The sequence below is a fragment of the Zalophus californianus genome, chromosome 9 (assembly GCF_009762305.2).
Source record: "Zalophus californianus isolate mZalCal1 chromosome 9, mZalCal1.pri.v2, whole genome shotgun sequence".
Lineage (NCBI taxonomy): Eukaryota > Metazoa > Chordata > Mammalia > Carnivora > Otariidae > Zalophus > Zalophus californianus.
The window spans coordinates 92465180-92484164 of NC_045603.1; the positions used below are offsets into that span (position 1 = coordinate 92465180).

General features: G+C 45.1%; 1 protein-coding gene across 1 annotated transcript in view; it reads left to right on the plus strand.

Moving 5' to 3' along the window:
- GRIN2B (glutamate ionotropic receptor NMDA type subunit 2B) overlaps positions 1–12371 on the plus strand; it is a 410126-nt gene extending 397755 nt beyond the window's left edge. The window contains exons 11-14 of the mRNA XM_027593634.1: positions 2891–3051; positions 4896–5083; positions 7891–8129; positions 10505–12371. Of these exons, the coding sequence (XP_027449435.1) occupies positions 2891–3051; positions 4896–5083; positions 7891–8129; positions 10505–12361 (2445 nt within the window). The 3' untranslated portion in view covers positions 12362–12371. The remainder of the gene's footprint in view (positions 1–2890; positions 3052–4895; positions 5084–7890; positions 8130–10504) is intronic.
- Positions 12372–18985: the final 6614 nt, after the last annotated feature.

Consider the following 18985-nt stretch of genomic DNA (forward strand, 5'->3'; position numbering starts at 1 on the left):
CATCTAGTGAGGTGTGGAATGAAGTTCTTTTTTTTTTTTTTTTTTGCATATGGATATCTAATTGTTCCAGTACCATTTGTTGAAGACACTCCTATCTCCACTTTATCTGCCTTTGCACCATATATGTGTTGGTCTATGGATGGGCACTCTACTTTCTTCTGATGATTTCCTTATTCTCTCTATGCATATGTCACACTGACACGATCCCTATCACTTTAGATGATAGTGATCTATCTATCTATCTAAAAGTCAGGCCTTGTAAGTCCTTCAACTGTTTGTCTTTTTTGCAGTCATCTTGGCTATTTTAGGTCCTTGATCATTTCTTTAGTTTTTATTTATTCAAGGACATAGTTAATAAAACAGCATCTGGAAATCTGAAGATAATTTAAAATTTAAGGTTATGAAAGAGTAGTACAGAAACTTTCCATAATCCAGCTTCATCAGGAAGTGAGGCAGTCAGGGCATCAGATTCCATTTGGTAAATCAAAATTGTTGCATATACCTTATGTGGATTGCCAATTAAAAAAAAAACTAGAAATATAATAATTTATACTGGAATTGAACTGGACATGATTTCAACTTTCACTGATATTTCAGAAAATACTTTGGGCCCTAGAATATCTTGGTCATTGTGAGCATCAGTTGTCATTGTCCTAGCAAAGTGGGGAATCACTGATTAAAGGGAGTGCATTTGTTTGTATTGCTGCCTCCGTAGCATATACTCTGCTTTTGATTGGGGGATACCTTCTGTCAAACCAGTGAGGTGTTATAATTGACAGTGATATGCATAGCATTCTGTCTCTTCCAATAAAGCGTATCTCTGTTTACGTAAGCTTGCTATCTGCTGGGGACAGTGAGGAATACTATTAATTAAGCCGATTGACTCCAGATAATGTTAGCCATTACTACCACTGTGTGACGCTGAGCAGATTACTTGTCCTCTCTGCCTCAGTCTTCATCTGTGAAACGAGAGGTTTGGACTAGTTAACCTTGAGTGGCTTACCCAACTCTAAAATTCTTTGTGACTCTTTTGTTCACTTAAAAATCACAGTCCTTTCAAAACCAATTAAACAAAAACTCTTAATGGCAAAAAGCACTGTGGTAAGTCAGACTGGGAGCCTTTTGAGTCAGGAAGGGTAGTGGTCTTTTGGTGCGTCACAGATTGCCTAGAATGACCTTGCTTTTAACCGTGGCCAACTCCGAGCACTGAAGATGGCAGTTACGGTTCCTGGTGCTATGACATTTTGTGGTTTATGAAATCCCCATATTTTGGGAAGCTCTTGAGCTTTTCAGGTCAAGGGAAAGAGAAAAGAGAATGTCTCTAAGCCCACACAAGTCCAGAGGTTCAGCGTACTCCTGAGTTGGCATGTTAGATTTTCAAATATATCTCCAAAGTCAATGGTATAGTATTGAAAGAGGACTTTAAATGTCTACCTTGTCTTTCTTAGACCAAGCTACAGCAGAGCTACTCTGGTCATATTCTATCTGATCATTTCTGTACTAACAGGATGGGAAGGTTGAAGAGTGTGAAGTTTACTGGGGAATGCAGAATATAGACATGAGTTAAAAATAATATAAAGAATCTTTATTGAGGACTCACTGCATGCAAGGTGCTATGCCAGGCACTTCTTATACATTAAACCCTTTAATCCACATAACAGTCTTGTGCATTGGACATTGTTGTTTCCCTCTTGCAAATGAGGAAATGGTGCACAGAGAGTTCATGTTCTTTGCCCAAGATCGCACAGTAGTATGTTGTAGAGCTGGTCTTCAACCTGTATCTCTCTCATTCTAGAGCTTAAACTCTTAATGACTATTTCGGGGACTAGCTCTCAGAACTTAGCCAGCTCATTTAGTGCGTAATTGCGTTTGTACTGTGATAGAAACTAAGAACTTCAAGTCCTTTTGGGTAGACTTGGTGGAGGAAAGAACTCACAGAAGGTGTCTTGAAGAACCTGTTTGAGGTACATTTTGAGATGAAGGACATGAATTGGCCTCAAGAGAAAAGTGAGTTCATGCTGAAGGGACAGAATATATGAGGCCATGAAGATACAAATGAATAAATTATTTGTTCGGGAAGCAAGGTATAGACTTACTCATTGCAGGGCAATACCAGAAATAAAGCTGATGTCACAGGGGTGAAAAATCCAAGAGATTTCACTTTGTTATGCTGGGCACTAGAGATCCATTCCCAGTTCTTAAGCAAGGGGAGGAACATAATTAAAACTGTATTTGATTTTACAATTTATTCTATAACTCATATAGAATAAATATGGGCTTTTCGTGCATCAAGGAAGGTCAAGAGAAAATTTCTTAGCAAAATATATTTGATACCCAATAAATTACGTTTAGGAGTACATTATAGCTCATCCCACTAAGGTCCCATAGCCTCAAATGGTGCAATGACAATGTATTTAGGCCCCTAAATTAAGAGGCCTGGGAAACATACTTTACACAGTTTTCGAGCATAAAGGTGACTAAGCCACTGAAGTTAAGCTGCACACTGCCATCATCACTGGTATTGTGCAGTATGTGTAAATGGAACACGCAAAGGTTATAGATTAAATCCAGGATTGGGCTAACAGAAAGCTCTCAACAATACGTATTAAATCGAGATGAAGTCCTCTTTCAGTTAGCATCTGCTGTTCCCGAGTGAGGGCCATTGTGTTTGGTGAACTATAGTTGGGTCCCTTCCATATAAATCCACGAATGCTAACTTAATATCTCTTCACATTTTCTGAAGCATTTTCTTTCTTTCTTTCTTTTCTTTCTTTCTTTCTTTCTTTCTTTCTTTCTTTCTTTCTTTCTTTCTTTCTTTCTCTCTCTCTCTCTCTCTCTCTCTCTCTCTGTCTGTCTCCCTCTCCTTCTCACTCTCTTTCTCTCTTTCCAGTTCCAGAGACCTAATGACTTCTCACCCCCTTTTCGCTTTGGGACTGTGCCCAATGGCAGCACAGAGAGGAACATTCGCAATAACTACGCAGAAATGCATGCCTACATGGGAAAGTTCAACCAGAGGGGTGTAGATGATGCATTGCTCTCCCTGAAAACAGGGTAAGAACTGCTTCCAAGCTCAGAGTCTTTGATATGTTTCTCACATTTATTAAATGTACACTGAATCAGATATATCATGCTTGGGTGCCAGACAAAGTTAAAGCAAAGAAGATTGCATCTGCTTCCTATGGATTTCCAAGTCGAATTTGACAATATAATTCAGGCCAATGCACAAAGATTCCTATGCTATTATATACTTCTATGTGTTTTTGTTTTACAAATTATATTCTACTTGCATTAATATAACCATGAAACAGGAATGAAATAGCCATAAAAGTAGAAAGGAAGAGTCAAGGCTAAGGTTCATGTATTACGCATGAAACGAAGCCCTGTTGACCAGAAGGTGAAAATGATGATTCTGGTGTCTGTGGACAAGGGAGAAATGAAAGAGGAAAGGGGTGAAGGTTTTTAGACAACAAAGAGTGAGAATGTGTTGACTGATCTCCAGTTCCAGCTTTTGTTGGTGGTCTCTGATCCAGCTTTATACTCTAGAAAGTATTGTTTGTTGAAAGAAGCTCCACAAACTGCAAACATGTTGGCTTGCCTAATCCCAGCCACATTGGTCCCTTTATTCATTTGGCCTCTCGAAGCCACAGCTGTGGAATAAGACCGATAATTGAGCATTATAGGTGTTGGGACTTTGGGGTGAAGGGGTCTTGTAACTGATCTCCTGTGTTGTATGATAACCAGCAGCACTTGGACCTCCGAGTGGCCCCAGTTCTGGAAAAGGACCCAGATACATGTTTACTTAAATACTGTTAGCCTCTATCTTATCACCATAAAGTCACAGCAGATATCGGGAAACAGGATTTGAACTTGGGTGTAGGACCACCTTGGTAGGTTGTCTGGCCCCTGGTACAACCACAGTTGTCACTCATATCAGAGTTTGGGGTTTTTTGGTGTGCCACTTTTCTATCAGGTACTCATGGGCTTTTTGGAAAATGTTCTGTAGCTTATCATACCAGGAAGGGCTTATTTTTTCTCAAGGAGGGATAAAGCTAACTTACCTTGTAAAAGTGAAGAGAAGGATGCATGCCTTTCTTTCTTGCAGACCTCTCTATATTACCTACCTATGTGGCTGTATCTGGATTTCTCTCTCTACTTTTGATGTGTTTAAATGTTGGTTTGAAATATCGGTCTAGGCCTTCCTGCCCTTACCCCTAGTCTTACTCCCTTCCCTACCTATTCTTTCCTTGGAAAGCACAATATATAAAATGAGATTCTTAGATGTTTTGGAACTTGAGAGATCTGAATTCTATAGGTTGGGTTCTCCTGTAGTTGTGCACATTTGCTCTTAACACAAGCCTGTGCTGCTACCACCCCGACTACTCATTTCTTTCCTTGTGGCTGCAAAACAGAATATTGAAACCTTTCTGACCACAAAAATAGCATTGCGCAGCTATTGAAACACATACACCTACACTTATCCCCACTCTGGACTGTAATGAACTGAGAAATGAAAAATGTTATATAAATCTAACCCATGCTATTTGTTGTTATCATCGTGATGGTTACTTTTCATTATTTCGGTTATTATTTTTATTGATTCCTTTTTACTCCTTCTCCTTTCAGACACAGCTTATGAGTTGGCTTCAGGCCCGACTTACATTCTCATCCTTCCCAGTGGGAGGGAAAGAACTCCTCCTTTCAACCTGAAATCACATAAAGAACAGCCTGGGATTTATTTAGGCCTTAAATTCTGGCTGAGTTCCAACTCGAGCCTTGCTTTGAACCAGTTCTCCCCATCATTTGCTAGGACCCTACTGCTTCATATTAATGGCCCCATAGGTAGTTTTGTACTAAAATTCCTCCACTGGATTGTTTGTTTGCTTCTTTTTGCACAGGAAACTGGATGCCTTCATCTATGATGCAGCAGTGCTGAACTACATGGCAGGCAGAGATGAAGGCTGCAAGCTGGTGACCATTGGCAGTGGAAAGGTCTTTGCTTCCACTGGTTATGGCATTGCCATCCAAAAGGATTCTGGGTGGAAGCGCCAGGTGGACCTTGCTATCCTGCAGCTATTTGGAGATGGTGAGTCAAAGATGGTGGCTCTTCTGATGGCCGGTCCAAAACACCAGCTCTTCGTTCTTCTCCACTCCTGTAACCCCTGCCTTTCCAGAAAAGTATTTCACAAGTATATTGTGAAACTTGGGGGGTAGGTATGAGAGTCCTAGGATTGCCATAACAAAGTATCACAGCTGAGTGACTTAAATAATAGAAATTTGGCTCACAGTTCTGGAGGCCAGAAGTCTAAGATCAAAGTGTCAGCACTGGTTCCTTCTGAGGGCCTCGAGGGAGAATCTGTTCCGTGCCTCTCCCCTAGCTCATGGTGGTTTGCTGGCAACCTTGAGCATTCCTTCACTTGTAGACATGTCACCCCGTCTCTGCCTTCGTGTTCACATGGCATTTTCCCTATGTGCCTGCTGTCTGTCTCTACATGTGTATGTCTGATTTCTGCCATTTTTAAGAAGGCCAATTATAGTGGGGCGCCTGGGTGGCTCAGATGGTTAAGCGTCTGCCTTCGGCTCAGGTCATGATCCCAGGGTCCTGGGATCAAGCCCCGCATCGGGCTCCTTGCTCAGCGGGAAGCCTCCTTCTCCCTCTCCTTCTACTGCTCCCCCTGCTTGTGCTCTCTCGCTCTCTCTGTCAAAAAAATAAATAAAATCTTAAAAAAAAAAAGAATGCCAATTATAGTGGATTAGGGGCCCACCCTACTCCAAGATGACCTCCTCTTAACTAATTCCATCTGCAGTTACCTCATTTCCAAATAAAGTCACATTTCAAGGGACTGGGGGTTAGGACTTCCAACAGAGGAATTTAGCAAGAGAGGAGGAGGTTTGGGGTGGGGGGGGACACAATTCAACCCATAACTGGGTGAAATTTGGGAGGGAGGATTAGAGTAGTTGGTCAAGGAGGTATGTCTCAGGATTGTAGGGTATAATCAAACTTTCAGGGATAAAGTAAGAGAAGCTAGTATTAGGTGTTCCAAACAATCTTCTCACATGTGGCCAGAGCAGCGGGTGGAACTTCGGAAAGGTCTCTGCTTTTTCTGGGTCCAGAGAAAGGTCAGAGAAGTATACTTGTGGCCACCTATCCATTCTTCCCCCTCTCCCATCTTGCTCTTTCAGCTAGAAGAGGTAGGAATCAGGGACCGGGTCCTCTGAGGCAGACACTCATACGGGACTCCCCACTGTCATTCTGGTAGGAGACCAAGCAGCCAGCTTGCTTTGAAAAAAAAAAAAAAATCTCATCTCCAATCTCATTATACTCATGTCTTCTGCATCCCTCTTCACTTGGTTGTCTAGAGTACCTACTCTTCCTGTTAGCTAATCAGGAAGCTAATCCAGTTATAGATGAGCAGCCTGACTCTGCTTGGCCCCACAGGCGATCAGCCTGGTGGTTCTCTAAATTATGTCTACAGAACCTTTGCTGTTAGGGATGAGATGAGAGGCAGAAGAACACAGCTGGATTTTCAGATCCGGGGGAAGTTGGTTGTTCCACTAGTTAGGAAAATCACAGTTTGATCAAAGAAATGAGTGAAAAGTGATTTGGTTAACATTGGAAAGACGAGGGGGTTCTAGCTGGAGTGCTAACAGGCCGTGTTGGTATGAGGGCTTCTGTAATTCTCATGTGGCTCTCACTCAAAGGCAATAACAGAGCCTCTGCCTATGAGGAAGGACAGCAGTAGAGATGACTGGGAGAGGTTGCCAAAGCTCTAGTCGGTTTATGCAAAGTTCAAAGTTTTAGCCAAACTGGCATTAATTAGAACGGGCAGTTTCCTTCATGAGATTTTCAGAATTTTGTTTGCCTAGAATTAGAAGCCTTCTAGGGCACGTGGATTCCTTCATTTTCCTTTTTGTCTAAGGTTTCTGCCTTGCTAATTCCTCCTATCCAGTGAAGTGGATAAAGGTTATTGTCCCCGGCATCCATCGAATTAATCAAAGCTTCTCTAAGCGGTGTTACAAGGAGGCAGGTCTGAATTTGGTGGTCTTGTTTGATTCAAGCTCTCTCCCCCTTACTCTTAATACTTCCATTTCCCTCTGCAACAAGAGATCAGTAAGTGTGAGGGTCCGTAGGGAGTCAATCAATCTCTCTGCTTATCTCTCTGTCCCTCCTGCCCCAGCCCAATCTGATTTGCATATTTTCAAGAGCAATTTTCTGAATCTCGTGTTTGATTAATGTTCTTTCTTACTCTCTGCAAAATAAAATACAAAGTGCTTACTTAGTCTGATACTCAAGCCCTTCGCAATCTTGCTTCAACCTTGTTTGTTCAGCTTCCTTTGCCTCCTTTTACTCTGGTTGAGCTGTTCTGCCTGTCTTTCCAAACAAGCCTTGTGTTTTCCCACCTTCTTCCCCTTGATCATGCCATTTTTGCTGCCTAGAGTGCCTTTTTATGCAAGATAAATTAAAATTCACCCATTTGCTACGTCCACCTGCAAGTCCTACCTTCCTCAGGAAAACCCACTGGCCACCCCATCCACAAAATTACTCTTGGGAATTAGAACCCCCATTACCTGCATATTGCTAGTCATATTAATTATTTATATACCAACTGGCACTGGATAGATAATGGTGAGCAGGGGGTAATGCCTCATATCTTTGTGTCACTGCGGTATCCCCATTAAGTTGTCACTGAATACATGTTGAGCATATTGATGAGTTAATATGTAGCGGTGTTAATAAAATTACTGGGAATGTTCCCTATTAATTTTCTTTCTGTCTCCTTGTCTCTTTCTCTCTCATGTTTTTCTCTGTCTTCCCCAATACCCCTTCTTGTCCCCTTTCTCTGCTCTTCTGTCTTCTCTCTTTACCTGTTTTCCTTCCTGCTGTGTGTCCAGGGGAGATGGAGGAGTTGGAAGCTCTCTGGCTCACTGGCATTTGCCACAACGAAAAGAATGAGGTCATGAGCAGCCAGCTGGACATTGACAACATGGCGGGTGTCTTCTACATGTTGGGCGCAGCCATGGCTCTCAGTCTCATCACCTTCATCTGCGAACACCTTTTCTATTGGCAGTTCCGGCACTGCTTTATGGGTGTCTGTTCTGGCAAGCCTGGCATGGTCTTCTCCATCAGCAGAGTAAGTGGTTTGATGGAGGTGCCAGGAGCTTGTGAAGGATAGCTTAGTCTAGCACTGTGCAAAGCAGAGAGATCCAGGAGGGCACTAACTCCCACCCTGTGCAGCTAAAGCCAGAAACTACATCACGTATGTTTCCCCAGGGGGTTAGGGGATATAATTTCAGGTGGCTCAAAAAAAACAAAAACAAAACAAAACAAAAAAAACGGGTGATACTATTTTTCGTTCAAGAAACAGCTTTGTGTGTGGGGTTTGGGCATTTGGTTCTCAATAAGAACTGGCAGATCTATCAAAATGAAAAATTTGGCCTTCCACCAAATGCCTTCCATCACCATTAGTTAATTCTGTATGGGCTGTATTAATCATTTAATCTTTTTTGTTTTCAAATCACATCTCTATTCAAATAGTGAAATGTAATGTATCTCTCTTATTCTGACATCAAAGATATATTATTGGTAGTTCACTGTTCCTCACTGCTTTAAACACGTGTGAGTTATGGGGGGTTAAAGAACTTTACAGAACCTACTGAAGTAAGTACTGACCCATAAGAAATTCACATTCCAGAAACTTCCTCATTTGGAACAAGAGTATAACTCTTAAGTTGTTCTTTATTTAGGTCTTTTCTAAGTTTCTAGTCAAAAGTGAGGATTTGGAACTCAGTTTTCAATATGAACAGAGGATCACAGGGAAGGGGGGGGAAGCAGGCTTCTTTTAATTTTCAGTATGGTTATGGGATTCAGTCATGAGAAGTGACCTCAGTTGTCCTTTTAGAATAGAGATCTAGATTTCAGCTATAACTAACTTCGGCTCTAATGGAGTTATGTAAGAAAATGGATTTCTCATTAAGTTGTTCTATCTTTTCATCATTTTCCTGTAGTATTTTAGTGTTAGAGAACAGTTTCCTCTCTGGCTGTGAGCTGATTCAAACCATTCAGTAAGTAAGCAGGAGGAAGGAACATGTGGTCCCTGAGCCACATTGCTCCACTGTGTGGTCCTTTCTAACGTCCCAGATAGGGTGCTGGCAGGAGCAGTGGGAGCTGGTGGCCTGTAACAGAAATCCCATTCATAGGACTGCCACACAATTAAGGCCTCTGCAGAGGAAAAGCACTTGGCACTTTCCCTTGGCCATAATCAAGAAGGGTTAGAAAGCAAGGAGAGTGACCTTAACCTTGAAGATCTCGGGTCTCCCTACTGCCCTCTGGGATGGCGAGGCTCACCTCCCCTAAACCTCTCTTCTTTCCCAGTTAGCTGCAGTTCTCCGTTCTAATCTTCTCTGCTCTCTTCCCTATCTGTCAGCACAACTTTCCTTCCAAATCAATCCCCTTTGTTTCAAAGACCCAGTTCAAATAACCTCCCTTTCATGTATTTCCCTTGCCAGAGAGAAAAGTTCCAAATGTGTCCACTTTTCAAGGCAGGGAGGAAGACATTAGCAGGTTAGCTTAACTTGGGACTTGACCCCAACCCATTATCTCTCCTGGACGGTGTTCTTCAAGGCCCGGTACACAGAGCTGCACCAGGGAGTTCTCAATCAATACTAATTTGTCACAATATTAATTACATATGATAAGATTAAGCAAGTGAGAAAGTATAAGAAGGAAACCAGGAGCTAAGAAGAATAAGTGAGAGGTTCAACAAGGGCATTATTTATTCCTATTTAGTACTTGATATATGTCATAGCTCTGCCCTCCCACGGTGTAGGGCACAGCGGGGAAAAAATCCTTCTTTGACCCCAGGGCTCTCTGACTCTCTCTGTGAATTTGGTTCATGCTTGGCTCAAGAAGAGAACTGCTCAGCCTTTCTTTGGGTGACCAAAATCCTAAAAGCCACTCAAAATTTGTCAGAGCTGGGAAAGAGTGGCCCTTGTGAGCTTGGAACTCCCCGTGCTGTGCCGCCAGCCAAGGGTGGCCGTCCAGGGCAGAACAGCCCCAACACCTGTGGTGCGTGGCTGTCAATTTCCAGGCAGCTGACAATAATTTTTGCCATCCGTTGATATCACGGCCTCATTTTTAAGATGTGGAAACCTGGGCCTAGGAAGGAAAATCAATGCAAGTCGATGGTGGAGTGGTGGCATAGAATGTCATGTCTTATGATTCCAGTCTATTCGCTCAAGTCACTTGGAGTGGCCCTGTCCCCTCTCAGAGAGCCTGGCCCACTAAGCTTAGCTCATGATATGAACCTTGCCCAATTCAAGAGACAAATCAGGCAAGCTTCTAGCCACATCATCCTCTTGAGTATACTAAGACTGTTTCAGGCTTTCCCTGACTTTTCTTCTCCAGCAAGACAGTTAGTAGTGAGGGGGGTGGGGAGGGCGAGCATTGTCTGTGGTCATTTCCAGCCGCGCTGGAGACCTGACCCATCTCCTCCTCTTCCTGCTCCAGGGTATCTACAGCTGCATCCATGGAGTGGCTATCGAGGAGCGCCAGTCCGTGATGAATTCCCCCACCGCGACCATGAACAACACACACTCCAACATCCTGCGCCTGCTCCGCACGGCCAAGAACATGGCCAACCTGTCTGGTGTGAACGGCTCCCCCCAGAGCGCCCTGGACTTCATCCGACGGGAGTCATCTGTCTATGACATCTCTGAGCACCGCCGCAGCTTCACGCATTCCGACTGCAAATCCTACAACAACCCGCCGTGCGAGGAGAACCTCTTCAGTGACTACATCAGTGAGGTGGAGAGAACTTTTGGTAACCTGCAGCTGAAGGACAGCAACGTGTACCAAGACCACTATCACCACCACCACCGGCCCCACAGCATCGGCAGCGCCAGCTCCATCGACGGGCTCTACGACTGCGACAACCCGCCTTTTACCACCCAGCCACGGTCCATCAGCAAGAAGCCCCTGGACATTGGCCTACCCTCCTCCAAACACAGCCAGCTAAGTGACCTGTACGGCAAATTCTCCTTCAAGAGCGACCGCTACAGTGGCCACGATGACCTGATCCGCTCCGATGTGTCCGACATCTCCACGCACACGGTCACCTACGGAAACATCGAGGGCAACGCCGCCAAGAGGCGTAAGCAACAATACAAGGACAGCCTGAAGAAGCGGCCGGCCTCGGCCAAGTCCCGACGGGAGTTTGATGAGATCGAGCTGGCCTACCGCCGCCGGCCGCCCCGCTCCCCTGACCACAAGCGCTACTTCAGGGACAAGGAAGGGCTCCGGGACTTCTACCTGGACCAGTTCCGCACGAAGGAGAACTCCCCGCACTGGGAGCACGTGGACCTGACGGATATCTACAAGGAGCAGAGCGATGACTTCAAGCGCGACTCGGTCAGCGGAGGCGGGCCCTGTACCAACAGGTCTCACCTCAAACACGGGGCGGGCGACAAGCACGGCGTGGTTAGCGGGGTCCCGGCGCCCTGGGAGAAGAACCTGACCAACGTGGATTGGGAGGACCGCTCCGGGGGCAACTTCTGCCGCAGCTGCCCCTCCAAGCTGCACAACTACTCCACGACGGTGACCGGGCAGAACTCGGGCAGGCAGGCGTGCATCCGGTGCGAAGCTTGCAAGAAAGCAGGCAACCTGTACGACATCAGCGAGGACAACTCCCTGCAGGAGCTGGACCAGCCAGCTGCCCCCGTGGCCGTGCCATCAAACGCCCCCAGCGCCAAGTACCCCCAGAGCCCGACCAACTCCAAAGCCCAGAAGAAGACCCGGAACAAACTGCGCCGGCAGCACTCCTACGACACCTTCGTGGACCTGCAGAAGGAAGAAGCCGCCTTGGCCCCGCGCAGCGTGAGCCTGAAAGACAAGGGCCGGTTCCTGGATGGGAGTCCCTACGCCCACATGTTTGAGATGCCAGCTGGCGAGAGCACCTTTGCCAACAATAAGTCCTCAGTGCCCACTGCCGGCCACCACCACCACAACAACCCCGGCGGCGGCTACATGCTCAGCAAGTCGCTCTACCCTGACCGGGTCACGCAAAACCCTTTCATCCCCACTTTTGGGGACGACCAGTGCTTGCTCCATGGCAGCAAATCCTACTTCTTCAGGCAGCCCACGGTGGCGGGGGCGCCGAAAGCCAGGCCAGACTTCCGCGCCCTTGTCACCAACAAGCCGGTGGTCTCGGCCCTTCACGGGGCTGTGCCAGCCCGTTTCCAGAAAGACATCTGTATAGGGAACCAGTCCAACCCCTGTGTGCCTAACAACAAAAACCCCAGGGCTTTCAATGGCTCCAGCAATGGGCATGTTTATGAGAAACTTTCTAGTATTGAGTCTGATGTCTGAGTGAGGGAAGAGAGAGGTTTTAAGGTGGGTACGGGAGGGTGGGGCTGTGGGCGTGTGGTGCGCATGTCACGGAGGGTGACGGGGGTGAACTTGGTTCCCATTTGCTCCTTTCTTGTCGTTTTCCTTTATTTACGGAATCCTGGAGTTCTGATTCCTTCGGAGGGCAACCCTGGTGACCAGCATCGTCTCTCCTCCCTTTCCAGTTCTCTACTCCCTCCCCACCTGTCAGTCGTTCCTGGTCCCGGGAAAGAATACAGTGGGCTCGCTCAGCACAGCACCGGGAGGGCAGAGTGGAGAAGGGAAGTGGCTGCGTGCAGGCTTCCTCCCAGCACCGAAGGACTGTTTGCCACCCACTTGGAGTGAAGCAGGGAGAAGCAAAAGGAGGCCACGTGAGCACAGGATAGCTCTTCCCAAGCGGAACTTTAGGTTTAGGTGAGAAAGCAAAAGCGTCCAAATGCGACCATTTAGCATACTGGCTGTGAATGCAAAGAGGCTTTTGCTAAATTCTTGTCACTTCGGTGGCGTCTGTTTAGGGATCGTGTGCCACGCAGAGGGCAGGAGGCCATGTGTGTTTCTATATAAGCCAAAACAAATAAATGTTCATTTCCATTCCATGAGACCCGTTGATGGTGAACTGGGACAGAGAGGTCATGGGTGGATGACGGAGAGCACATCAGAGCCGTGCTCCGTGGTGCATTCAAGGCAAGAGAGGATGGACTGCATGTGCATGAGTGTGTGCGCATACACTGGCATGCGCCTGTCGTCTACACAGGCACGCGGTCAAGGGCCTGTACGTGTAGACAAGGCAACCCTGACTCATGATGCCGTTTCTTCCAACGTCCCTAAACAGTGTGCTCGGTTTGGCTTATATACAAACAGAGATGGTCGTATGTTACCTGAATGTTGGCTGTCTCTCCCCTTCACCCTTCCTGAATGAGGAGGATGGAAGTTCTTGACAGAGAAGATGACGCAGTCTAGACAAAAAGGTGATGAACAACCCTACAAGAGCAAGGTACAAAAGTAACTCCTCTGTGGTTCAACCCGCTTTGACCAAGAACCTTCCAGGAAGGCTAAAGGGAAATAGAAGCAGCCATAATTCTTTTGCCCACACTCGAGAGCAAAAGATCCTCTAAAGCTTTACTGAGCTTTTCACACCTTCAACTGGCCAGGGTTTGGGGAGGAGCTAAGTCAGACTGGAAGAATAGGGAAGTTGTGTGTGGTAGGGTAAGTGAGAGAGGGGGATGTTTTCAATGCTTTGATCCCTTCTTACTTAACCTGGAGCTAGGAGAGCTTGTGCCATAGAATTGATCACAACTGATAGGGAACAGACGGCTAAGGGGGATGAGCTTGCTCCATGAGTACAGCTCAGGAGACATGGAGGGAAGGGAAGAGATTTGGAAGTGCAGAGGGTAGGAGGGGAGGGACTCCCTCACTACCCCACTGGGTCTGGCTCCCTGAGAATGTGACATTGAGCCCAATGTGGACAGTCTCAGTAGAAGCCCTTCCACCTTCCTGCAACACCTTCTTTCCCTCCCAGGTGTACCATTCAAGAATAATATATATATATATATGTATGTATATATATATATATATATATATATATATATATATAAAACTCCAGGGATGAGGGTACTGGCAGATGCGATGCCCCCTTCACTAAGTTGGACACTTGTGAAAGGAAATGAATATTTGTCATTGCCGGTCCTGAAACTTGGGGAGGGGGTGTTCTGTGGGTCAGCTCCACTGTCCTGCCTTCCTCCCCTTACCCAGGGTGGCAGCCAAAGAGCCCCGGGTCTGTTTGGAAGCTTGACTGCAGGATCTCCATGTTGCACACAGGACACATAAACCAGAAAGGTGCTCATCCTCCTCTGGAAGGAAGCTGCCATGTCTCTTCAAGTCACACCCGCCAGGGCTGCTCTTTGCCTTCCTGTTTGCCCTGACTCACTACCCTTCCTCATTCCCCGCCCTTGACTGTCGTCCCCTGTCCTCCTCCTTGATTTTTACCTCAGTATCTTCCATTTTAAAGCCAACTGAAGGCCTTGTAAAGCTATGTTTTCTTTCTAAAACGAACCTGGGGGAAGGGGCTGAACCTCTCACAGATTTGGAGAGAGGAGCGCGGAGTGCTTTACCTTAGATTCAAGGAAAGACTTTGAGAGCGAGGACAGAGGGCGTGAGGCGTCTCCAGGAGGAAGAAGGAGAAGGGCCATATAAACATTGCTTCACCCTGACTCTGTCCGATGTCAGGGGCTCCTCCCCTCACTCTTCCTCTTACCTCACCCCTTTCAAATAAAAAAAAAAAAAACCAAACCAACTAAACCTAGCGAACAGCAATCTAGAACAAAGGGGGCTCTGTCGGTCTCCAATGGTGACAGAAATCAAGATGGTGTTTATTTCATATGTAAATATTTTGTTTTCTAATTAATTTTGTATAGATAAAGTGTTCTCTTGTGAGTATTCAGGGTGGTGGGCTGGAGGGAGTGGGGTGGGGATGGGAATGAAGAGGGGGGGAAAGTGTTTTGTTATGGGTTTTCATTTTCCATTGGGGGAATTGTTTTGTATGGCTTTTGCTTCGGGGTGTCTGGGGACAAGTGTATGTGAATGGAGGCCACTGTGGTGAAAAAGCCAGGGAAAAATACTTTGTGTCCATGCCTCCCCACCTCACCAGTCTTCTTGGTCCGTGAGACGTGTTCGTGCCCGTCCGCCTGGGCTTGGGGCTGGGTCCAGTTTGGCTCTAAGCAAAACCCGGGTCCCGCTCCTGTCTCCTAGGTAGACCACAGATTACCAGCATTCCATGCAAAGTCAAGCTGGTGGCACCATAGTTTCCCTGTCAGCACCTAGGGTAGGAAAGATTCCCAAAAGGGCTTAAATCAGAATTGAGGTCAAATTAACCCTCGGTCTTGATGTGGCTGGGAGGCTTCAGGAAGTTCAGTCCTGAGAAATCTCCCAAATACCCCCTTGTGATGTTTAACAACCATCTCAAACCAACTCTTTTCTTCCTAGTACCTGAGTACTGACCCCCTCCTGACTCCCTCCCTCACTCCCTAGGTATCAGCACTGCAAGCACACCCAGAAAATTCCCACTAAGTCTACTCTTAGACGCATGTGATACCTGGTTACGGGGAGGTAGCACTGGATATATGTCTTACAAATATGCATGCTTTTCTAGAAAAGATTACCAGATCTGCTCAAAACCCAGTGGCCAAATGATTCTCTTAGAAAGGTTGCAAAAGTTGGTTTTAGAGGCAGAAGGGTGGGTATGTGAGGGACGGTGCCAGTAGTGACTTTATCTTGCCCTGTTCTCATTTCTGCCCTCAGGAAGGTGCTATTTGCCTTGAGCCAGGGATTCATCACCTGACCTTGGATTAACCAGACAAACAGAATTTCCTTCACTGGATTATTTGTTTTGTGAAGGGTGGCAGCCTCTCTCTATCTACCATGGGATGAAATGTCCAAATCCATTTATGCAAGATTTACAACCTATTTTGTCCTATCCTCCCTTTGTCAAAAGCTGTTAGCTGGATAACTTCATTTTTCTAAACCTTCCCCCCCGCCCCCTTGGTCATTTCTCTTCAACTGGATGTTTGAATTGGGACCAAATAAGGTATTCATGGCCTGCTCAAGAAAACTTAAAGAAAGGACGGCCAAGCATTGTCAAGTTGTAGATGTTACTTCATTCCAAAATAACAAGCCAGTAAAATGCATGAGGATGAATTCAGCAGTAAGCCCCTTCTATTCCACAGATGGGTCTGGACAAAGACCCGATCTATCCTAAACTGTGAGATTCCACAGACACCCTCGAGAGCACCAACTGTTCCAATTTTCTTTAGAATCTATGCTTTCTATCTTTGGTGTCCTCTATCATTCCCTTCCACCGGGAAGTGGGTTGCTGGGTGTGATCCTGTATCCTTTCAGTGGCAATGCTTAAATCTCAGCATTTCCACCACACTCAGATGATGTTCCCCTTGAATTTGCCGGAGTCAAGAATGTGCACACCCTTCAGAGTGATGCATGTACAGTGGATCTCGTAATTTCAAAGTATGTCCCTGTGTATCCTCAGCCAGAACGTGGGAAACATTCTTGATGTAGAGTCCCCCGTACTGGCCACAGCCATGTTGTGATTGGGGGGAAAAAACATCCCAAATGATTCCATTAAGTGTTGGTGGTGTCAGTAGTGCCAAAACGCATGTGTAATGTGATAAAATAAGAGTCTTCTATACAATTAAGTGATTATCACCTGCCCAGTCTTCTGTGGCCATGGGGAGTTGCCCAAGGTGGAATTCTCCACATGGGAGGTGAAGAAACTACTACCAAAATTGCAGCGTGCTGGTCACCTGCGCATCTCACTTAAGAACTAGGGTTTCTTTGTTTTTGCTTTTCGTTTGCCTTTTAGTTAGTTCAAGATTTAGGGACAGAATAACCAGATTGTTTGGGCAATAGCCTTTGGAAAAATGCTATTCCAGAACTCATTTTATTCTTTTAATCCCCATCTTTGTAAGAAAGCCCTGTTGTTGCTTGTGTCTGTCTGGTGTGTTAGGAAGTGTTCACATGTGTGCATACACGATGCAGCTGCAGTGCTATTGATGAATGCATTGGGCATTTCCAGCTCTTGTGGCCATAACTTCTATGCTCTCTGAGCCCAAAGCCATATAAGAAATGTGTGCTCAGTAGACGGCCAGACACTTTGTGGTAGAGCATTTGCGTTCTTCGTCAGAGACTCTTCTTTCTGTCTAAGGAGCTGATTACGGATGACAAGCAGCTAAAGGCAGACAGTTACACTGGAATGGGTCTGACCTTACAAATGGTATATGATCCATACATGGTGTGACTTCAGAGGTCCTGAGAGGACCTTTCCTTTTCATTTCCTGCCCCACTTCAACTCCTGGCTATCCTACACGCATTTATTCCTCTAGCACTGAGCTGCTCATCTGTCATCTAGATGAAAATAATCCCAGGAAAGGTGACATATTAAGCCATATTAGGAATTTATACATTTAAACACCTAGTTTACTTTAGGATTCTCATTTCTTTTCCTGGGAATAATAATACAGGAGAAGATAGTCATGATACAGCAGAGGGAGAGAGCAAAGAACACTGAGCGTAACAGAAAGGAATAAAAATGCAGGTCCCAGAGTAAAGACATTTAAACCATCTCATCCTCCACCTGCTTTTATTTAAGGCTCATGTGATGCAGGGATAGGACTCCTAGGTAGGAATTATTTTTAATAGGCAGTCACATGAGTTATGTAGTTTGTGAGTTTCTAAGTTCAATACCTTGTAGGGCAGGTTAAGAATTAGGACTCTTTCTATAGAAAATAGAAGACTGGAGCTTCTCTTCCCTTATAGGTGACTGAGTAGGCAGCTAGAAGGATCAAACTGAATCAATGTTATGATAAAAAGGTACTGTACTTATCTGTTCTCTGTCCCAGTTCAATTAATCTTCCAATTTAGCTGTTTTTCTATGTTCTGTATGTCCCCACTTCTGTAGGGGCTGCCCAGTGATCTCAATACACACTAACTGTTAAGGAGCTACTGTACTACCAGGTGCTACTTAACCAGTGGGCAATTCTTTCTTACACCTACCAAATATTTGGGACATGAATAAGATGTAGATTCATCAGTCTGAAAACTTCTAATGCCAATCCAGATCTAGGATTCCATTCTAGTTTGGGGGTTCCAACATTATATAAAATCATGGGATATCTGAACACATCCCACCTCCATCCTATTCCAACCACATTGACTTGACTCAACCACAGAGGAGCCCTGTGGATTCTATCACTTAAAAGTATCTAGGCCTATCTATTCTCAATACAAAGAACTCTCTCCCCAGAAAAAAACCTTAAAGGGAAGTCAATGCTATTTCCCTGCCTCGGAGACATTAGTGAAGTTTGGAGACTCTGATTTATGATATTGAAGCAAGGAAAAGGAATTTTATCCAAAGAGTGATGGGTTAGGACAGCAGTACTGGAATTAAGTGGGAAGAGTTAGAAATCATCCCTATTTCTCTGCCAGAATGTCCATTTGCATCCATTTCAGAGCTCAGTGAGTTGCTGTGCTTTAAAACATAATTGCTGGTGTGATTACAAGGGTGAGGACTCCTGATGAGAACTGAAGGTGGCAAGCAGAGTGGATGAGTAGAATTCCCCATAGCCTTGGGACTCTGGTGTGTAGAATCTGTATTTTGGCAAAGGATACAAATAGAATTCAGCACCAGGATTAAGGGTAAAAGCACAACACTAAGCCCAATTTAAAACTGTTATTTTTCAATATTTGGTTTCCACACTTCAAACCTGAACTCTCTTTATTTTTAATTATTTTAATGGCATTATGATGTAGGGGTTGAAGCAGATTCCAGTACTATTCAGGAGACAAAAAATAAAAGCTCTAATTAAGTACATTAGTTCAATTAAGCCAATATCTGTTGAGCACATACTATGCCCCCGGGCTGGTACTGTGAAGAATATAAAAGATTTTCAAATGGAGTATATTATAGTCACATATAATATATGAGTGCAAAAGTCTCAAATATTTAAATGTATGTATTTATGTTTGTACAAATAGATATGCATAAACTAATATATTTATACATGCAAGCTTTAATTTTTTTCTAGTTTCAGCGTGTGA